The sequence below is a fragment of the Suricata suricatta genome, chromosome 4, assembly GCF_006229205.1.
Source record: "Suricata suricatta isolate VVHF042 chromosome 4, meerkat_22Aug2017_6uvM2_HiC, whole genome shotgun sequence".
Classification (NCBI taxonomy): domain Eukaryota; kingdom Metazoa; phylum Chordata; class Mammalia; order Carnivora; family Herpestidae; genus Suricata; species Suricata suricatta.
The window spans coordinates 107643088-107664926 of NC_043703.1; the positions used below are offsets into that span (position 1 = coordinate 107643088).

Below are 21839 nucleotides of genomic sequence, written 5' to 3' on the forward strand. Positions count from 1 at the left end.
ATTTCAGTTTTCATAGTCAAGTCTTTAATCCATTTTAGGCTATTTTGTGCATGGAGGATAGTGGTCTGGTTTCATTCTTTTGTATGTAGCTAGAACAGTTTTTCCAGCACCGTTTATTGAAGAGTTTATTTCTTTCCTATTGTACATTCTTGTCTCTTATGTTGTAAATTAATGACCATATATGCTTGGGTTTAATTCTGGGTTCTCTGTTCTTTTCCATTGATCTATGTGTCTATTTTTTATTATGCCAATATCATGCTGTACAGTTACTATGGGTTTGTAATATAGTTTGAGATCAGGAAGTGTGATACCTCCAGCTTGGTTCTTCTTTCTCAAAATTGTTTTCGCCATTTGGGATCTTTTGTACTTCCATACAAGTTTTAGGATTGTTTGTTCTTTTTTTTGTGAAAAATGCCATTAGTATTTTGAAAGGGGTTTCATTAAATCAGTAGATTTTTTTGGGTAGTATGGACATTTTAACAATATTCTTTCAATCTGGTCATGGTTTATCTTTGAATTTATCTGTGACATCTTTAATCTTTCATTAATACCTTACGGTTTTCAGTGTGTATGTCTTTCACTTCCTTGAATAAATTTATTCCTATATTTTATATTTCTTGATGCAGTTGTAAACTAGATTGTTTTATATCTTTTTCTGACAGATCAGTATTAGTATATAGAAACACAAGACAGTTTTGTATATTTATTTTTTTATCCTGAAACTTTACTAAATTATTTTATTCTAACAGCTTTTTGATGAAGTCTGGGTTTTCTGTAACTTATCATCTCCAAATAGACTTTTAATTCTTCCTTTTGAATTTGGATACCTGTTAATTTTTTTTCTTGCCTAAGTGCTCTGCTATGACTTCTAATACTGCATTGACTAAAATGATAAGAATGGGCATTCCTGTCTTGTTCCTGATCTCAGAGGAAAAGTTTTCAGCTTTTACCATTGAGTATAATGTTAGCTTTTAGCTGTGGGCTTGTCATACGTGGCTTTCCTTATGTTGAGATATGTTCTCTCAATAACCACTTTTTGAGATTTTTAAAAATCCTAAATGGATGTTGAATTTCACCAGATGATTTCTGTGCACATTGAGATAATCATATGATTTTTATCCTTGATTTTGTTAATGTGGTGTATCACATTGATAGATATATAAATGTCAAACCATTCCTTGTATCCTGGGAATGGCACCTGATCATGGTTTGTGATCCTTTTAGTGTTATTGTTGAATTAGGTTGCTAATATTTTGTTGAGGTTTTCTGCATCTGTTCATCAAAGACACTTGCCTGTACTTTTCTTTTGTATGGTGTCATTGTCTGATTTTGGTATCAGGGTAATACTAGCCTCACAAAATGAGTTTGAAAAAAAGAAGAATTCACCAGTGAAGCCATCTGGTCTTGGACTTTTCTTTTGGGAGAGATTTTTTTTAAATGTTTATTTACTTTTCAGAGAGAAGGAGGGAGCGCGTGAGCAGGGGAGAGGCAGAGAGAGAGGGACACACACAATCAGAAGCAGGCTCCAGGCTCTGAGCTCTCAGCACAGAGCCCAACATAGGGCTTGAACTCATGAACTGTGAGATCATGACCTGAACCAAAGTCAGATGCTTAACCAACTGAGCCACCCAGGTGCCCCAGGGGAGATTTTTGATTAGAGATTCAATCTACTTTTCTGTATCTTCATGATTCATGTTGGTAGGCTGTGTGTTCCTAGAGTTTTACCCATTTCTTCAGGTTTTCCAATTTTTGAGTTTTAATTGTTCATATTAGTCTCTTATTCTTTATAAAAGTTTCTGGGATACCAGTTGTAACATTCCTTTCACTTCTGATTTTATTTCTTTTTTTTAAGTCACATTTCATTTATTTCTGCTCTTATTGTTGCTTCTTTCTGCTAACCTTGGGTTTAATTTGTTCTTTTTCTAGCTTCTTGAAGTGTAAAGTTAGGTTGTTTATTTGACATCTTGTTTCTTAATGAAGGCATTTGTCATTAGTAACTTCCCTCTTAGAGCTGCTTTTGATGCATCCCATAAGTTTTGATATGTTGTATTTCCATTTTCAAATTTGTCAAAGAATCTTTTTCTTTTGGTTTCTTCTTTGACACATGGGTTATTCCTGCACAATGTTGTTCAACTTTCACATATTTATAAATCTAAGTCCACTTTCCTTCTTGTAATTGATTTTTAGTTTCAAACCACTGTGGTGAGAAAAGATGCCTGATATGATTCAGTTCTCTTAAGTTCTGTAGGATTTTGGGGCATAACATAGGATTCTTCCTAGAGAATGTTCCATGTGAGCTTAAGAAGACTGTATTCTGTTGCTTGGATAGAACGTTCTGTGTGTGTGAGGTCCACCTAGTCTAACATGTCATTTAAGTTTATTTATTTTGAATGGGGGAGGGGCAGACAGAAGGGGAAAGAGAGACTCCCAAGTTAGCTCTGCACTGTCAGCACGAGTCCAGCACAGGATTTGATTCCATGAACCATGAAATCATGACTTGAGCCAAAATCAAGAGTTAGATTCTTAACCACCCTGGCACCCCTTTGATAGATTTTCTGTTTTGATGATCTAATTGATGAAAATGGGGAATTTAAGTCCCCTACTATTTTTTGTCTTTATTTTTTATTTTGAGAGAGAGACAGAGTGTACCCCTACTATTTTTTAATTGATGTCTGCTTCTCCCTTGATGTAGATCAATGTTTGCTTTATGTATTTAGGTCATTCTTCATTGGGTGAATAAATATTTACAAATGTTATATCTTCAGGTGGATCCTTTTATCATTATTTTATGACCTTGTTTGTCTCTTATTATAGTCTTTGTCTTAAAGTATATTTTGCCTGCTGTAAGTATACCTACCCCAGCTTTCTTTTGCTTTTCATTTGCATCGAGTATATTTTTTTCCACCATTTGCTTTCAGTTTGAATGTCCTTACATCTGAAGTGAGTCTCTGGTAGGCAGCATATAGATGGATCTTGTGTTATTATTCATTCAGCCACTGTCTTTTTTTTTAAAGTTTATTTATTTTCAGAGAGCGCACAAGTGGGAGAGGGAAGAGGGAAAGGGAAAATCTCAGGTAGGCTTTTCCCTGTCAGTGCAGAGCCCAACATGGGGCTCAAACCTACGAAACTGTGAGATCACGACCTGAGCCAAATCAAGAGTCAGATGCTCAACTGACTGAGCCATCCAGCCATCCCACGCTGTGTCATTTTATTGGAGAAGTTAACTCATTTTTATTTAAAGCAATTTTTTGGTGGGCATATACTTATTGGCATTTTGTTAAGTGTTTTCTGGCTTGTTTTTAAAATTTCTTTGTTCCTTTTTTATTTTTCTTCCTTTCTTCTTTTGTGATTTGATAATTTTCTGTAGTGATAGGCTTATATATCTCTTATCTTTTGTGTATCTATAGGTTTTTGCTTGGTGATTATTGTGAAGCTTACATAAAACTATATATATGTATATATATATGTATTCATATCATATAGAAATAAATAAAAACGGTCTATCATAAGTTGATAGCTTAAGTTCAGATGCACTCTAAACCTGACTTCTTTTCTCCCTCTTCCACATTTTGTTTTGATGTCATAGTTTAAATCTTTTAGTTTTCAATATAACTTACAAATTATTATAGTTACAGGTATTTTTACTACTTGTGTCTTTTAACCTCCATACTAGATTTATAAGTAATTAACTAACCACTTTTACAATGTAAGTTTATTTCTGATTTTTGCTATGTATTTACCTTGACCACTGAGATTTATACTTTCATATGTTTTCCTGTTGTTAATCAGTGCCTATGTTTTAAATTTAAGGAAGTCCCGTTAACATTTCTTATACGTTGGGTCTAGGGATAATAAACTCCTTAAGCTTTTGCCTGTCTGGAAAACTCCTTCCCCACCTCACCTCGGGCCCCAAATCTTAAGGAGAGCTTTGCTAGAGTCTTGTTAGCAGTTTTATTCCCTATCCGTATGAATATATTAATCTTATTCCCTTCTGGCCTGCCAAGTTTCCACTCAAAAATTTTGATTTTCTTATGGAATTTCACTTTCACTTAACAAATTTTCTTCTTGATGCTTTTAAGATTTGCTTCTTGTCTTAACTACAAATATTGTTAAAACACCCAAAGCAATCTACAGATTTAATACAATCCCAATCAAAATACCAGCAGCATTTTCACAAAATGTTCTAGAACACAGAATCCTAAAATTTGTATGGAACTACAGAAGACCCTGAATAGCCAAAGCAATCTTGTAAAAGAAAAGCAAAACTAGAGGCATCACAATTCTAGACCTCACATTATACTACAAAGCTGTAGTGATCAAGCCAGTATGGTACTAGCACAAAAACAGACACATAGATCAATGGAATAGAATGGAAAACCCAGAAATAAGCCCACAATTATATGGTCAATTAATCTTCAACAAAGGAGGCATGGTATACAATGAGAAAAAGACTCTTCAGCAAATGGTATTGGGAAAACTGGACAGCAATCTGAAAACAATGGAATTAACCACTTTTTTACACCATACACAAAAATAAACCCAAAATGATTAAGAACCTAAATGTGAGACATGAAACCATAAAAATCCTAGAAGAGAGCACAGTTATAATTTCTCCAACAATGGCCATAGCAAAATTTTCCTAGAAATGTGTCCTGAGACCAGGGAAACAAAATAAGAAATAAACTATTTCAGTGACTTCAAAATAAAAAGCTTCTGCACGGCAAAGAAACCAACAAAACAGTAAAGGACAACCTACTGAATGGGAGAAGGTATTTGCAAATGACGTATCTGAAAAAGGGTTAGTATCCAAGTCTGCAACGAACCGGTACAACTCAACACCAAAAAAACAAAAACAAAAACACTATCCAATTTAAAAAATGGGCAAAGACATGAGCAGATAGTTCCCCAAAAAAGGTATCCAGATGGTCGACAGACACATGAAAAGATGATCAGCGTCACTCATCATCAGGGAAATCCAAATCCAAACCACAATAAGATAGCCCCTCACACCTGTCAGATGGCTAGAATAAAAAAAATATAAGAACAAGTGTTGGCAAGGATGTGGATAAAAAGGAACCCTCGTGCACTGTTGGTGGAAATGCAAACTAGTACAGCCATTGTGGAAAACAGTATGGAGTTTCCTCAAAAAATTAAAAACAGAGGGGCACCTGGGTGGCTCAGTCAGCTGAGTGTCTGTTGACTTAAGCTCAGGTCATGATCTCACAGTTCTGTGAGTTCAAGCCCCAAGTAGGGCTCTGTGTTGGTCCTGCAGAGCTCCTTGGGATTCTCTCTCTCCACCCCCCGCCCCCAACCTGCTCTTCCCGTTTACATTCTCTCTGTCTCAGAATAAATAAACTTAAAAAAAATCTTTAAAAAATTAAAAACAGAACTACCATATGACCCAGTAATTCCACTACTGGGATAAAAAAAAAACCCCACTAATTTATAAACGTAGATGTACCCCTGTTTATTGTATCATAATTTCAATAATGCTTCTCCCAATGTACTCAAAAAAAAAAAAAAAAGAAAAGAAACGACTACATTCTTAATAGGACAAAAGAGGATTTGATGAGCTAGAGAACAGGGGGATAAAGATAAAAGTATTTCAAGGAAGGAACAGTCAATAATATAGAATGCTACCAGCAGTTATGTGGAAGAGATCTGGAAGAAGATAATGAGAATTTGTCAGTAGAAAATTACTAATCATTTTCAAAGTGAGTAATTTTGAAGCATTGAGTATAAGGTGTCAATACATATTGTTTTAGTTGATGAAGATACAATTAAAATGTGCTGTAGTAGTAAATAAGGTTGGATAGAGATGATATGGACAGATTATACAAGGTCTATATGGTGTAAGGTCACTTAGATGTCAGTTTGGAGAATGCCTCAAGGCCTTCTGTAATTTTTGTCTATGAACTGGTAAACAGTAGGCACTCACTAAATATTTGTTGAATGCCAGGTAAAAGAATATTAACAAGTCATATTAAACTTTTTTTGTAGTCTCTCTAAAATTCTTTTGTTCTTACTATCAGAATTTTCACACAGGTCTACTACCAAATTATTATAATAAGCTTGCTGTCTAGTTTTTCCTCTTGTCATTTCTCATTTCAGCCAAGTTGGAATGAAGCTGTCGGATTAATATTGTTATGCTATGCTTTTGATTATGTCCCTCTCATGCTTGACAACTTTAAACGCCATATAAATCCTTACTGAAATAAATGTAAACTCTTTAGTCTTACACAAAGCCCATCCACAATCTGGCCCATAACCTAGGTTTCAATCTTTATCTTCCACTACTCCTTTTTACCTTAGCATCGTTAGGTTTAGAAAACATGTAAAGCTGTGATCTGCTGGTCAAGTATGATGACCGTCACTGTCAAAATGACAGAGTCACACAACCAAATAACGCTTGTTCCAAAATAACTCAAGTTCTTCAATTACGTTTCTTTTAAACATTTTTCTAAGTTTACTTTTGAGAGAGAGACAGAGTTCAAGCAGGGGAGGGGCAGAGAGAGGGAGAGACACAGAATTCAAAGCAGGCTCCGGGCTCCAAGCTGTTAGCACAGAGGCTGATGCCAGGCTCAAACCCATGAACCATGAGGTCACGGCCTGAGCCAAAGTCAGGTGTTTCACAGACTGAACCACCCAGGCGCCCCTTCAGTTACGTTTCTTAAATACCATTAAGGAAACTACATTAACCATAGTGATATAAAAAGCCATAGATGTTTAAATGCATTCACCGTGACATTATCATTACACTGATTGCCATAAACTTTCCATAACTTTGGGAAATTTCCTCTTTTACCCCCTTTGTTTTTTTCCCTTTTTTCCATAGTGGTAAGAGCACTTACCATAAGACCTACTGTCTCAGAAAATTTTAATATATGGTGTTATTCATTATAGGTCCTGTATTATACAGTAGATCTCTAGAACTTGTTTTGTATACATGAAATTTTGTACTCTTTAACCAACAGTTTCCCATTTCTTCCTTTCCCTTTTTAGTTTGATTTAATCTCATTTGTCTATTTTTGCTTTTGTTTCCTGTGCTTTTGGTGTCCTATCCAATAAATCATTGCTTAGTCCAGTGTGTGGTAGCTTTTCCCCTAGATTTTCTTCTAAGATTTTATTGTTTCAGCTTTTGAGTTTGGGTCTTTAATCCATTTGGAGTTGATTTTTCAAATATGGACTGAGATAAGGTCCAGTTTCATATATTTACATGTAAATTTCTAATTTTCCCCCCAACATTTATGGAGGAAACTATCTTTTCCTATATGTATGTGTATTCATGGCACCCTGTTGAAGATCAGTTGATCCTTATATGCATGGTCTTAGCTCTGGCTGTTTTGTTTCATTAGTTTGTATTTTTATGCCCATACCATACTGTTTAGATTATTATAACTTTGTAATATGTTTGAATTGGGCAATATGACACCTCCAGCTTTATTCTCCTTGATCAAAATAGTTTCAGCTATTCAGGGTTGTCTATAGTTCCAAATCCATTTTAGGATTGTCTTCTATTTCTGTAATACCACTGGAGGGGACACCTGGTTGGCTCAGTCAGTTAAGCATCCAATTTCAGCTCAGGTCATGAAATCATAGTTTATGAGTTGGAGCCCTACATGGGGGTCTGTCCTAGGAGCTCAGAGCCTGCAGCCTGCATCAGATTCTGTGTCTCTCTCTCTCTCTCTCTTTCCCATTTGCCCTCTGTCTCTCTCTCTCAGAAGAAAAAAAAAAACACCATTTTTTAAAATGCCACTGGGATTTTTATAAAGATTGCACTGAATGTACAAACTGATATACACAAAACATCTTTATCCATTCATCAGTCAGTGGACATTTGGGCTCTTTCCATTGTTTGGCTATTGTTGATAGTGCTGCTGTAAACATTGGGGTGCATGTGTCCCTTCAAATCTGTATTTTTTAATCCTTTGAGTAATTACATAATAGTGTAACTACTGGATTGCAGGTTAGTTCTGTTTTTAGGTTTTTGAGGAAATTCTATACTATTCTCCAGAGTGGCTGCACCAATTTGCCTTTCCACCAGTGGTGCAAGAGGGTTCCCCATTCTCCCCATCCTGGCCAACACCTGTGGTTCTTCTGCTGTTAATTTTCACCATTCTGACAAGTGTGAGGTGATATCTCATTCTGTTTTTGATTTTGATTTCCCTCATGATGAGTGATTTTAGGTATCTTTTCATATGTCTATTAGCCACCTGGATGTCTTCTTTGGAAGTGTGTTCATGTCTTTTGCCTATTTCTTCACTGGATTATTTGGTTTTTGGGTGTTGGGTGTTGAGTTTGATAAAGTCTTTATAGATTTTGGATATTAACCCTTTATCTGAGGTGCCATTTGCAAATATCTTCTCCCATCTCATTGGCTTTTTAGTTTTGTTGACTGTTTCCTTCACTGTCTAGAAGCTTTTTATCTTGGTGAGGTCCCAGTAGTTCATGTTTGCTATTTTCCCCCTTGCCTCAAGAGGCATGTCTAGTAAGAAGTTGCTGTAGCTGAGGTCAAAGAGGTTGCTGCTGCTTTTCTCCACTAGGATTTTGATGGTTTCCTGTCATTTAGGTCTTTCATCTAGTTTGAATTTATTTTTTGTATGGTATAAGAATCAATAATCAAAAATCTCCAAACAAACAAGAGTCCTGGGCCAGATAGCTTGCCAGGGGAATTCTATCAGCTATTGAAAGAAGGGTTTGTAATAATTTTTCTCAAACTGTTCCAAAAAATATAAGGAAATCTGCTAAATTCAGCCTATGAAGCCAGCATTACTTTGTTTCCAAAACCAGACTAAGACTCCACTAAAAGTGAGAATTATAGGCCATTGTCCCTGATGAACCTGGATGGCAGAAATTCTCAAAAAGATACTAGCAAATTAAATTCAACAATACATTAAAAGAATTGTCACAATTGGGGCACCTGGGTGGCTTAGTCAGTTAAGCATCTGACTTAGGCTCAGGTGATGATCTCACGGTTTGTGAGTTCAAGCCCTGCATTGGGCTCTATGCTGACAGCTCAGAGCCTGGAACCTGCCTCAGATTCTGCGTCTTCCTCTTTCTCTACCCCTCCCCTGCTCATGCTCTTTCTCTTTCACTCTCAAAAATAAATAATGTTAAAATGAAGGAAAAAAAGGAATTATGATGATCAAGTGGGATTTATTCCTGGGCTGCAGGGTTGGTTGCAAATCAATCAATGTGATACACCACGTTAATAAAAGAAAGGATAAGAACCATATGATCCGGTCAATAGATGCAGAAAAAGCATTTGACAAAATACAGCATCTATTCTTTTTTTAATATTTTAAAATGTTTATTTTTGAGAGAGTGTGTGAGTGGGGGAGGGGCAGAGGGAAGAAGAGACATGGAGTCTGAAGCAGGTTCCAGGCTCTGAGCTCTCAGCATAGAGCCTGATGTGGGGCTTGAACTCATGAACCATGAGATCATGACCTAAGCTAAAGTCAGAACCTTAACTGACTGAGCCACACAGGTGCCTCCAGAATCCATTTTTAATAAAAACTGTCAGCATAGTAGGGATAGAAGGAACATACCTCAACATCATAAAGGCCATATATAAAAGACCCACAGCTGATACCATCCTCAACAGGGAAAACCAGAAGAGACCTAGAATGTATTATGCTAAGCACAAGCCTTTCCCCTATAGTTAGGAATAAGACAAGGATGTCCACCCTCACCATTACTATTTAACATAGTCCTGGAAGTTTTAGCCTCAGCAAGCAAGGAACAAAAAGAAATAAAGGGAATACAAATTGGCAATGAAGAAGTCAAATTTTGACTATTTGCAGATGACAGGATACTATGTAGGAAATCAAAGACTTCACCAAAAATTTGCTAGCACACAAATTCACCAAAGTCACAGGATATAAAATCAACATGTAGAAATCTGTTGCATTTCTGTCACCAGTAATGAAGCAACAGAAAGAGAAATTAAGGAATCAATTCCATTAACGACTGCACCAAAAACAGTAAGATACCTAGGAATAAACCTTACTAAAGAGATGAAAGGTCTGTACTCTGAAAACTGTATAAGACTTATGAAAGAAATTGAAGAGGACAAAAAGAAATGGAAAAGCAAGTCTTGATCATGGATTGGAAGAACAAATATTGTTAAAATGTCTGCACTACCCAATGTAATCTACACATTTAATCCAATCCCTATCAAAGTACCACCAACATTCTTCATAGTTAGAGCAAATAAGCCTACATGGAGGAGGGCACTTGTGGGGAAGAGCACTGGGTGTTATATGGAAACCAGCTTGACAATAAACTGTAAAAAAAACAAAAAACAAAAACAATCCTAAAATTTGTATGGAACCACAAAGACCCCAAATAGCCAAAGCAGTTCTTGAAAAGGAAAAAAAAAAACTGGAGGCATTGTGATTCTGGATTTCAAGCTATATTACAAAGCTGAAATGATCAAGACAGTATGGTACTGGTACAAAAACAGGTGGAAACAATGGAACAGAACAGAAAATCCAGAAATGGACCCACAGCTATATAGTCAATTTATCTTCAACAAAGCAGGAAAGAGTATCCAATGGAAAAAAGATAGTCTCTTCAACAAATGTTGTTGGGAAAATTGGATGGTGACATGGGGAAGAATGAAACTGGATCACTTTCTTAAACCTTACACAAAAATATTATTAATTTCTAATTTCATTCTATTGTGATAAGAAAAGATACTTGAAATGATCCAGTCTTTTTAAATTTAAGAGTTGTTTTCTGAACTAGTATGTGATCTATCCTTGAGAATGTTTCGTGCACACTTAAAAGAAGGGGTATTCTGTTTTTGAGTGAAATGTTCTATATGTGTTCAGTTTCCCTTTGGTCTGTAGTGTCTTTCAGTTCTGCTATTTTGTTATTGCATTTGTGTGTGGATGATCTTTACATTATAAAGAGGTAGATACTGAAGTATACTATTTTATTGCTGTCTACTTCTATCTTCATATCTATAAATGTTTGCTTTATGTATTAATATATATCGATAGGTTCATAGTTGATGTTGGGTGCATGTTTATTTATAATTAAGTCATCCTGATAAATGGATCCTTTTATTGTTATGTAATGTCTTTGGCTCATGATCCTTTCTCAGGTAAAGTCTCTCTTGTCTACCATAATGACTCCTCTTTGGGTCACCATTTGCATGGAATAGCTTTCACCACCCTGCACTTTAAGACTATTTGTGTGTCTTTAAATTAAAAGTGAGTCTCTTGTAGACAGCATAGAGTTAGTTGAGTCTTTTATTTTTAATCCATTCAGCCACACTATCTTTTGAGTGAAGAGTTGAATCCATTTACTTGTAAGGTAATTACTGTGACAGGAAAAGACTATTACCATTTCATTAACTGTTTTCTGTCTGTTTTGTAGTGATTTTGTTTCTTCAGCTTGCTTTTATTTGATGATTATTTGCAGCACAGCAGCACATATGCTTTGACTCTTTTCTCTTTATCTTTGATGTATCTATTGTACCTTTGGTTTTCTTAGTTTCCAAATGTGACTGGAGTCACATCAAACATTTTCTAGTTAAGGCAGTCTGTTTTAAACTAATAACAACTTACTTTTAGTTATGTACAGGATGTGTACACTTATTCTCTCACATAAACTTGGAGTTGATCCTGGATTTTAATTCTTCCTATGTTGTGTTCCATTTTAGTGGTTATAGTTATTCTTAGTATGTTGGTCTTAATTTTGTATACTAGTGTTAAAAGTGCCACTATTACAGAAATTGCTTTAACAGTGACAGTTCTTATACTTTCATGTTATTTTTACCTTTTTTTTGGTTTCAACCTAAACTACTTTTAGTATTTATTATAAGCACATCTAGTGTAATATACCTTTCAGGTTTTGTTTGGGAGACTCTCTTGTTTATTCTTAAAATACAGTTTTGCCAGGTAAAGTATTCTTTGTTTGTATTTTTTTTTCTTCCAGTGCCTTGAATATATCATCCCACCCTTTAAAAAAAAAACTTTTTTTAATGTGTATTTAGTTTTGAGAGTGAGAAAAAGAGTGTGAGCAGGAGAGGGGCAGAGAGAGAGGAAAACAGAGAATCTGAGGCAGGCTACAGACTCTGAGCTGTCAGCACAGGGCCTAATGCGGAGCCAAATCACAAGCCGTGAGATCATGACCTGAGCTGAAGCTGGACACTTAACCAACTGAGACACCCACATACCCTTCATCCCACTGTCGTTTTACTTCACAGTTTCTGCTGAGAAGTCCACTGATAGTCTTAGGTGCTGATCCTTATATGGTCCCTTGTGTGTGGCAAGTCATTTTCTCTTGCTGCTGTGAAAATTCTGTTTTTTAACTTTAGACAATTTAGTTGAACCTTTTGGGAACTTTTGGGCTTCACAAATTTGGATGTTCATTTTTCTGCCTAGATTTGAGATGTTACAACCATTGTTTTAAGTTTTGGTCCTCCCCCACCCCCCCGCCCTTTCTGTTCTTCTGGGACACCTGTATTATACGTATTGTTTTTTTGGGATATCATATTAAGTCCCATAGGGTTTCTTCACTTTTGCACTTTTTTTTAAAGTTGTGTTGGGGAGGGTGTGGCACAGAGCTTCTGAAGTGGGCTTCATGCCAACAACAGAGAGCCTGATGTGGGGCTTGAACTCATGAACCATGAGATCATGACCTGAGCAGAAGTTAGATGCTTAACTGAGCCACCTCGGTACCCCTCACTCTTTTCTTTTTTTTTTTTTTCTAAATTTAGAATTTCAAATGACTTGTCTTTGGGTTTGTTGATTGTTTTTTCTGCTTAATTGATTCTGCTGTTGAAGTTACTGGAATTTTTAGTTTTATCATTCTACAGCTCTGGATTTCTAGGTGGTTTTAATGTTTTTTTTTTTTTTTTTGAGTTCATGTGTTGTTTTCCTAAGTTCCTTTAGTTATCTGTGTTCTCTTTTAACTCATTGAACTTTTTTTTTTTTCAGTTTTTACTTATTTTGAGAGGGAGTGAGTGGGGTTGGAGCAGAGAGAGAGAGAGGAGGAGAAGAGAGAATCCAAGCGTGCATACTCCACACTGTCAGTGCAGAGCCCGATGCAGGGCTTGATCTCATGAACTGTGAGATCATGACCTGAGCTGAAGTCAAGAGTTGGACACTTAAGCGACTGAGCCACCCAGATGCCTCTCATTGGGCCCTTTATTATTTATGTTTGTTTGTTTGTTTTCATTGAACTTTCTGTAGGTGATTTTTTGGTGGGGGGAATTCTTTGTCAAGCAGTTTGTGGATGTCCATTTCTTTGGGACTGGTGACTGGAACTTTTTGTTTCCTTTCGTGGTACTGTGTTTGCCTGATTCTTTGTGACTCTATAGCCTTGTACTGGTGTCTGTGCAACTAAAGGAGCAGGAACCTCTTCATTCTTTACAGAGTGTTTTTGGCAGGGAAAGACCTACACCTGCGGGTCCCCAGATAGACAAGCCTGCCTCCAGGATCGCAGTGGAGCAGAAACAGGACCAGGTCATGGGGCTGCTTCCAGGTCCATCGTTAGGTTACTGGTCGGCTGATTTATTACTGGGGGCATCAGCAGGCATAGCTTGTGGTGCTTACCCAAGTGGTCAGGCTACTTATGAGTCCACAGTTGGCAGGCCTGTTACTTGGGACACAGATTGGCATGTGTCCTCCCAGGTCCCTGGGTGGACCAGACTGCCTCTGGGATCACACTTGAGCAGTTGAAGCTGGATATGGGGTTGCTGCTAGGTCTGCATTTGGGTCTACAGTCAGTGGGCCTGTTACTGGGGTCACAGTCACATGACCTTCCTGCCAGGCCCATTAGTGGGCAAGGCTGGTAGCATGACAAACGATGAGTAGGGCCAGAGCCATGTAAACAGGGTGCTAGAGCTCCTCCTGGGTCTGTGGTCAGGTCCTGGGGAGGGGTATACTTTCTCAGAGTCCTCTGTCTTGGGCTCCACTGTGCTCTTGCAACTTTATTCCCAGATTCTGAAGCCCCCACCATGGTACTTTGGTTTGTAGATAGTTGCCAAATAGGTGTTTATGGGGTATGTGGTGGAATGAGGGCTGGAGCCCTATTCTGCCGACTTGCTAGTTAGTAACCATCAACTAGCCACTAGCCATGTTGAATACTGTAAACTCCACATTCTTCTTTAAATTCAAAGGAAACAAAATTGGAAAATGCCATTTTTCTCCTACATAGAATAATGTATCTTTAAACTACTAATGCCAAAATCATTGCTCTAAATTGCTTATTCAACTGTTCATCTTTAATGAGAATCGTTCGGTTCAAATTTGATTTTATAAATGAGGACAACAAAAGAGTTGAAGTAATAGTATTCTGGGTTGGTGCTGGGACCATACATAGGCCTTGTGATATATCCTTGGTAGACCACAGTTTTTAAAACAACAACAGTAAAGAAAGGGCTATATGCCTGGTACTATACAGTAGTTCTTAAAAGTTCTTTTTCTTTCCTGTCCACGTCCCTCAGATGCTGAAGTTGCTCTCACGCACTTCATTCTCTGGGCTATGCAGAAACAAACAAAAAAACCCAAAAAAAACCCCTCCATATAGTCTCTTAATTTCGCATGTCTCTCTTGTCCTTCTCTGTTTCCTTTTTTGTCCCAAATTTGGCATTTCAAAATCTCAAAGACTTAGTTAAACAGCGATGATCCATTTGTGAGAGAGAAAGGTAAGAAAATAAATAGGCCAAGTTAAGATTCATCTTTAGGGGATAGTGAAAAGGGAACACAGTGAGAACATTCAAATATTAATTACTTTTGTCTCTTCACACATAGTCATCTATGTGTTATTTGTATTTTCTTTATAAATTCTCATACGATTTCTTCTCCATGTTGAAATTCTCATCCTTGAAGGCCGTCTGCTCAGCTGAATATCCGGGCCAGAAGGGATTGCTCTGCTACCTCTTCATGCTGCCACATACAGTCTAACCTACTGCGTACATTTTTTTTCTTACTAAATTAGGTAAAAAGGAAGCCATTTTTCTCAGTGATCTTCAGAACCTGGCTTATCAAAGTGTAACCTCTATACCAGCAGTATACACATCACTGGGAGGTTCTTAGAAATTCAGAATCATGGGCTTCACTCAAGACCTATTCAGTGAGAATCAGTATTTTAAGAAGATCCCCAAATGTATTTGTATAATCATTATAATTAAGCCTTTGTTATAATCAGCTGAATTCATATTTTACATTATATTTGCCAAGAACTGTCTTACAACACACCAACTAGACATGCTCAGGGATTTCTTAGCTTTATTCATTTACTAAAAGCTCTTGCCAGCTATAATACTGTTATTCTGTTATGCTTTAAGTACTTTGAGTAACTTGGATACCATTACCTTCTTCATTACAGGTCTTAGTCCTCAAAGATTCAGCACAGGTGTCTTTTTCAAGTTCATTTCTTCTGTCAAGTACTTGTCTGTTGTTTTTTTTATTGGAAAAAGGATTAAAAAGAAAATTATAGGGTTAATATGTCAGATTTTTTTCCATTTTCCCATCAATAAGTAACTTAGAGGACATTTTGAAGAGCAATTAAATTCAAATTTAAGATACAAATAAAATATTTTACATATACGATTTTCAAAGGAAGTAGAAACAAAATATGACACTCTACTGGGGTATTACAAGATTAGAATGAATGGTAAAAAAATTTCCTATTAAATAAATTCTTTTTTCCTAATTTTAAAAGTAATCTATTACTATAGAAAAATTCAAAAACAAAGGAAAAAAAACATAATTCAGATCTTCAGAGTTCTCACCTGGATAATTAGCTTCTGTACTTAAGCATCTTTTTAAATAAAGCTAGGATAATACTATATTATAAAATCTTATATAGCTCTCATACAGTTTTTGTTACATTTTGCATATAAATTATTATACATTAATATGGACTTTTAATGATGTAGATTGGCTGATGGCTCAGTTGGTTAAGCATCTGACTTGAGCTTAGGTCAGAATCTCAGGGTTTGTGAGTTTGAGCCCTGCCTGGGGCTCTGTGCTGATAGCTCAGAGCCTGGAGTCTGCTTCAGATTCTGTGTCTCATTGTCTCTCTCTGACCTCTCACACTCTGTCTCTCTCTCTCAAAATAAACAAAAACAGACAAGACAAAAATAAAGATGTAGATTTTAGGGGCACTCGGCTGGCTCAGTCAGGAAAGCGTGTGACACATTTTTTTTCTATTTTTAAAGTTTATTTATTTATTTGGAGGGGGCAGGGGAGAGAGAGAGAGAGAGAGAGAACCCCAAGCAAGCTCCACACAGCACAGAGCCCAAATGCAGGGCAGGCAGTCTCAGACCATGAGATCATGACCTGAGCCAAGATCAAGAGTCAGAGCTTAACTGACTGAGCCACCCAGGCACCCCAGAGCATGGGACTCTTGGTCTCAGGGTCATGAATTTGAGCCCCACGTTGGATATAGAGAGGACCTAAAAATAAAAATCTTAAAAAAAAATAAGATCTAGATTCTATGAATTTAACAGATATATAGATTTGTGTTACTGCTATCACAATTAGAATACAAAATAGTTTCAGCACGCCAAAAAAAAGTCCCTCATACTTAACAGTCATACTCTCCCTTAGTAAGCCTAGGAACCACTAATTTTGCTCCTTCATAATTATAGCTTGACTTCAAGAATATCATGTAGTTGTAATCTAGGTAAAAATTTGTGACTGGCTCTGTCACTCAGGATAATGTTCTTGATACTCATCAAAGATGTTACATGTATCAATAATTTACTTTTTATTGCTGAGCAGTATTTCACCAAATAGGTATTCCAGTTTTTTACTCACTTTTTAAGGAATATTTGTTTTCCTAGGTTTTGGCAACTATGAATAAAATGACCATTCATATACAGGGTTTTGTGTGATAAAAGGCTTCATATTTCTAGTGTAAATATGTAAGAATATGGTAGCTGGCTCATATTGTAAATATATGTTTAACTTTTTAGGAAACGGCTAAATTTTCTCCCAGGATAGCTGTACCATTTTTGTAATCTCACCAGCAAGGTATGAAAGGTACAGTTGCTATGCATCCTAACTAGTGGTTAGTATTATAAGTGTCTTTTTATTCTAGATTAAATTTTTTTTCAATGTTTATTTTTGAGAGAGGGAGACTGAGCCGAGGGTTGGGGGGGTTGTTGAGAGTCAGGGGTGGGCAGAGAGAGGGAGACAGAACCTGAAGCAGAGCTGTCAGCACAAAGCCTGATGCGGGGCTCAAACTCAGGATCCTTGAGATGGTGGCATGAGCTGAAGTTGGATGCTTAATTGACTCAGCCTCCCAGGCACCCTTTTTTTTTTTTTATAGGTATTTTAATAGGTATGCAGGGGTGGCTTTCATGGTTTTAATTTTGTATTTTCCTCATGGCTGCTGATGTTGAATATTTCCTCAAATGCTTATTTGTCATTCATGTATCTCCTTATTAGAGTCTTTGAGTCAAGTCTTTTGCCTGTTTTAATTGAGTTTTCTTGTTGTTAATGTTTTCTTATTGTTGAGTTGTGAGAGTTCTTTATATATTCTGGACACAAATCCTTCATCTATTATGGGGCTTGCAAATATTTTCTCCTAGTGCACAGCTTGTCATTTCATGCTCTTAACAGTATCCTTTGAAGAGCAAAAGTTGATGAAGTCCAGCTTGTCAAATTTGTTTTTTTATGGATCGTACTTTTAGTGTCAGTCCTGAGGATTCTTAGACTAATACCAGATCATGAAGATTTACTTAAATGTTTTCTTTGGAGTGTTTTATAGTTTTACATTTTATATTTTGATGTATGATACCTTTAGTGTTAAGTTTGAATACTCTGTGAGGTTTAGTTTGGGGCTCATTGCTTTTATACATAAGGTGCCCAGTTGTTCTAAGTATTGAAGAATACTCTTTCTTCACTGGATGGCATTTGTACATTTGTCAGAAATCAATGGGACATATTTGCATAGGCTTATTTCTGGATTCTCTATACAGGGTTATTAATCTCTGTTATCTGTTCTGTTGCTAATACCACAGTTTCTTAATTAGTATAGATTTAGAGAAGGGAAGGGCAAATCATAGTCCATGGGAAGAAATTAAAGTGATGCCCATTTTTGTAAATAAGGTTTTACTGGAACACACCCACACCCATTTATTTCCATATTATCAAATGGCTGCTGTTTTATTATAACAGCAACTTACATAGCTGTCACAGGGACTGTATGATTTGCAAAACCTAAAACATTTACTAAATGGCCCTTTACAGAAAATGCTTGCTAGCTCTTGATTTAGAAAAAGTCTTAAGATCATGCATGATTTTTCCAACATTATTTCCCTTCTTCAAAATTGTTTTTGCTTTTTTAGTTCCTTTGTCCTTTTATATAAATTTTAGAATAAGCTTGTCTATATCTACACAGAATCTTTCTGTGATTTCTATTAGAAATGTGTTGTCTTCACCAGTCAGAGTGGCTAAAATGAACAAATCAAGAGACTGTAGATGCTGGCGAGGATGTGGAGAAATGGGTACCCTCCTACACTGTTGGTGGGAATGTAAACTGGTGCAGCCGCTCTGGAAATCAATATGGAGGTTCCTCAAAAAACTATGAATAGAGCTTCCCTATGACTCAGTAATAGAACTGCTAGGGATTTACCCAAGAGATACAGAAGTGCTGATGCATAGGGGCACATGTACCCCAATGTTCATAGCAGCACTTTCTACAATAGCCAAAACATGGAAAAAGCCTAAATGTCCATCACTTGATGAATGGATCAAGATGTGGTATGTATACACAATGGAGTACTACATGGCAATGAGAAAGAATGACATATGGCCATTTGTAGGAAAGTGGATGAACCTGGAGGGTGTCATGCTAAGCGAAATAAGTCAGGCAGAGAAGGACAGATACCATATGTTTGCACTCATAGGTCTAGCAGGAGAACAGGAGAAACCTAATGGAGGACCAGGGGGAGGGGAAGAGGGAAAGAGAGTTGGGGAGAGAGAGTGATGCAAAACCTGAGAGACTATTGAATGCTGAATATGAACCGAGGGCTGAAGGAGGAGGGGGACGGTGGAAGGGGGTGGTGGTCATGGGGTGGGGGCACTTGTTGGGAGAAGCACTGGGTGTTATATGGAAACCAATTTGACAATAAACTATTATAAAAAAAATAAAGTTCTCATCAAAAAAATGTGTTAAGTCTTTAGATCAATCAGAAGACAACTGATATGTGTACCATATTGAGTTTTTTAGTTCATAAACATGGTATGTGTCTCCATTTATTTTCATCTTCTTTAGTTACTGTAAGCAGTATTTAAACCATACTCTAAAACTCTCAAAACAAAGTCCAGGAACAGATGGCTTCACATGTAAATCCTACAAAACATTTATTTTTTCCCCAAGTTTTATTTAAATTTCAGCTAGTTAAAATACAGTGCAGTGTTTGTTTCAGGTAAATAATATAGTGATTTATCACTTACATACAACACCCAGGCTCATCACAAGTACCCTCCTTAATACCCATCACCTCTTTAATCCATCTCCTTGTCCACTTAGTAACCATCATTTTGTTCTCTCTAGTTAAGAATTTGTTTCTTGGTTTGCCTCTTTTCCCCCTCTGTGTTCATTTGTTTTGTTGCTTAAATCCACATAAGAGTAAAATCATATGGTACTTGTCTTTCTCTGACTGACTTGTTTTGCTTGGCATAATACTCTCTAGCTCCATTCACATGGTTGCAAATGGCAAGATTTCATTATCATTTACAGTTGAGTAATAGTCTGTTGTGTGTATATATATATATATATATATATATATATATATATATATATATATATGCTACAACTTCTTCATCAGTTGAAGGACATTTGGACACTTTCCATAATTTGGTTATCATTGATGATGCTGCTGTAAACATCAGAGTGTATGTATCCCTTTGAATTAGTATGTTTGTGTCCTTTGGGTAAATACCTAGTAGTACAATTGGTGGATCATAGGGCAGTTCTATTTTTAACTTTCTGAGGAACCTCCATACTGTTTTCCAGAATGGATGTACCAGTTTGCATTCCCAGTAGTGTGAAAGAGACCCCCTTCTCCACATCCTCGCCTACATCTGTTGTTTGCCAAGTTGTTCATTTTAGCCATTCTGACAGGTGTCAGGTATGGATGATTTTGACTTCTATTTCTCTGATGATTAGTGATGTTGAACATCTTTTTGTGCATCAGTTAGCCATCTGTATGTCTTCTTTGGAAACATGTCTGTTCATGTCTTCTACCCATTTCTTAAACTGGATTGTTTTTTGGGTGTTGAGTTTGTAAGTTCTTTAATATATTTTGGATATTAACTTTTTTATCAGATATATCATTTGCAAATGCCTTTTCCCATTCTATAGGTTGCCTTTTAGTTTTGCTGATTGTTACCTTTGCTGTGCAGAATGTTTTATTTTCATGAAGTCCCAATAGTTTATTTTTGCTTTTTTTCCCCTTGCCTCAGGAGACATATCTAGTAGGAAGTTACTATGATCAGCATCAAAAAGGTTATTGCCTAGGTGTTCTCTTGTAGGATTTTAATGGTTACCTGTCTCAAATTTAGGTGTTTCATCTCTTCTGAAATTATTTTTCTGTATGGTGTAAGGAACCAGTCCAGTTTTATTCTCTTGCGTGTTGTTGTCCAGTTTTCCCAAAACCATTTGTTGAAATTTGTCTTTTTTCCATTGGATATTCTTTCCTGTTTTGTTAAAGATTAATTGACCATATAGTGGTGAGTTCATTTCTGGGGTTTCTAATTGTGCTCTGTTTTGTGCCAGTCTATTTTTGTTGCCAGTACTGTGTCCTACTGTCTTGATCACTACAGCTTTATAATATAATGTGAAGCCTGGAATTTGTGATGCCTCCAGCTTTGCTTTTCTTTTTCAAGGATGCTTTGGCTACTCGGGGTCTTTTGTGGTTCCATACAAATTTTAGGATTGCTTGTTCTAGTTCTGTGAAAAATGGCATTTGTATTGTGATAGAGATGGCATTAAAACTATAGATTGCTTTGGGTAATAGAGACATTTTACCAATATTTGTTCTTCCAGTTTGTGAGTGTGGAATGTTTTTCCATTTCTTTCTGTCATCTGCAGTTTCTTTCATTAGTGTTTTATAGTTTGAGAGTATAGATATTTTACGTCTTTGGTTACATTTATTCCTAGGTATCTTCTAGGTTTTGGTGCAAGTGCCAGTGGGATTGATTCCTTGATTTCTCTTTCTGCTGCTTCATTATAGTATATAGAAATACAATAGATTTTGTACATTGATTTTGTGTCCTGTGACTTTACAGAACTCATGTATTGCAGCTTTTTTTTTTTTTGGTGGAGTCCCTTGGGTTTACTATATAGAGTATCATGTCATCGGCAGATACTGACAGTTTGACTTCTTCCTTTCCAGTTCAGATGCCTTTTATTTCTTTTGTTGTCTGATTGCTGAGGCTAGGACTTCCAGTTCTATGTTAAAAAAGTAATGGTGATTTGTAGCAATGCGAATGGAGCTTGAGGGTGTTACGCTAAGTCAGAGAAGGACAGATACCATATGTTTTCACTCATATGTGGAACAGGAGAAACTTAACAGAGGACCATGAGGGAGGGGAAGGGGAAAAATAGTTAAGGAGAGGGAAGGAGGAAAACCACAGAGACTCTTAAATACTAAGAACAAACTGAATGAAACTACAATACAATCTAAGTTTATTTTGGGAGTGTTTGCTGTATAATTGGATTTAATGAAATGTTTAGAGGTGCAGTAGGCATGACTTTGAGTAGATAATGAAAGAAAATGCAAAATGCTAATTGATTCATGATGTGGTTTCATCTTAGCTTGGGCAAACCATGCAGTATTTAATATATAGTAGCAGAATATTTAC

General features: G+C 36.5%; 1 protein-coding gene across 1 annotated transcript in view; it reads right to left on the reverse strand.

The window, feature by feature from the left end:
• The window catches only part of WDPCP (WD repeat containing planar cell polarity effector), a 370463-nt gene that overhangs the window by 14295 nt on the left and 334329 nt on the right, over window positions 1-21839 (reverse strand). The window contains exon 16 of the mRNA XM_029937462.1: window positions 15332-15411. Within this exon, the coding sequence (XP_029793322.1) occupies window positions 15332-15411 (80 nt within the window). The remainder of the gene's footprint in view (window positions 1-15331; window positions 15412-21839) is intronic.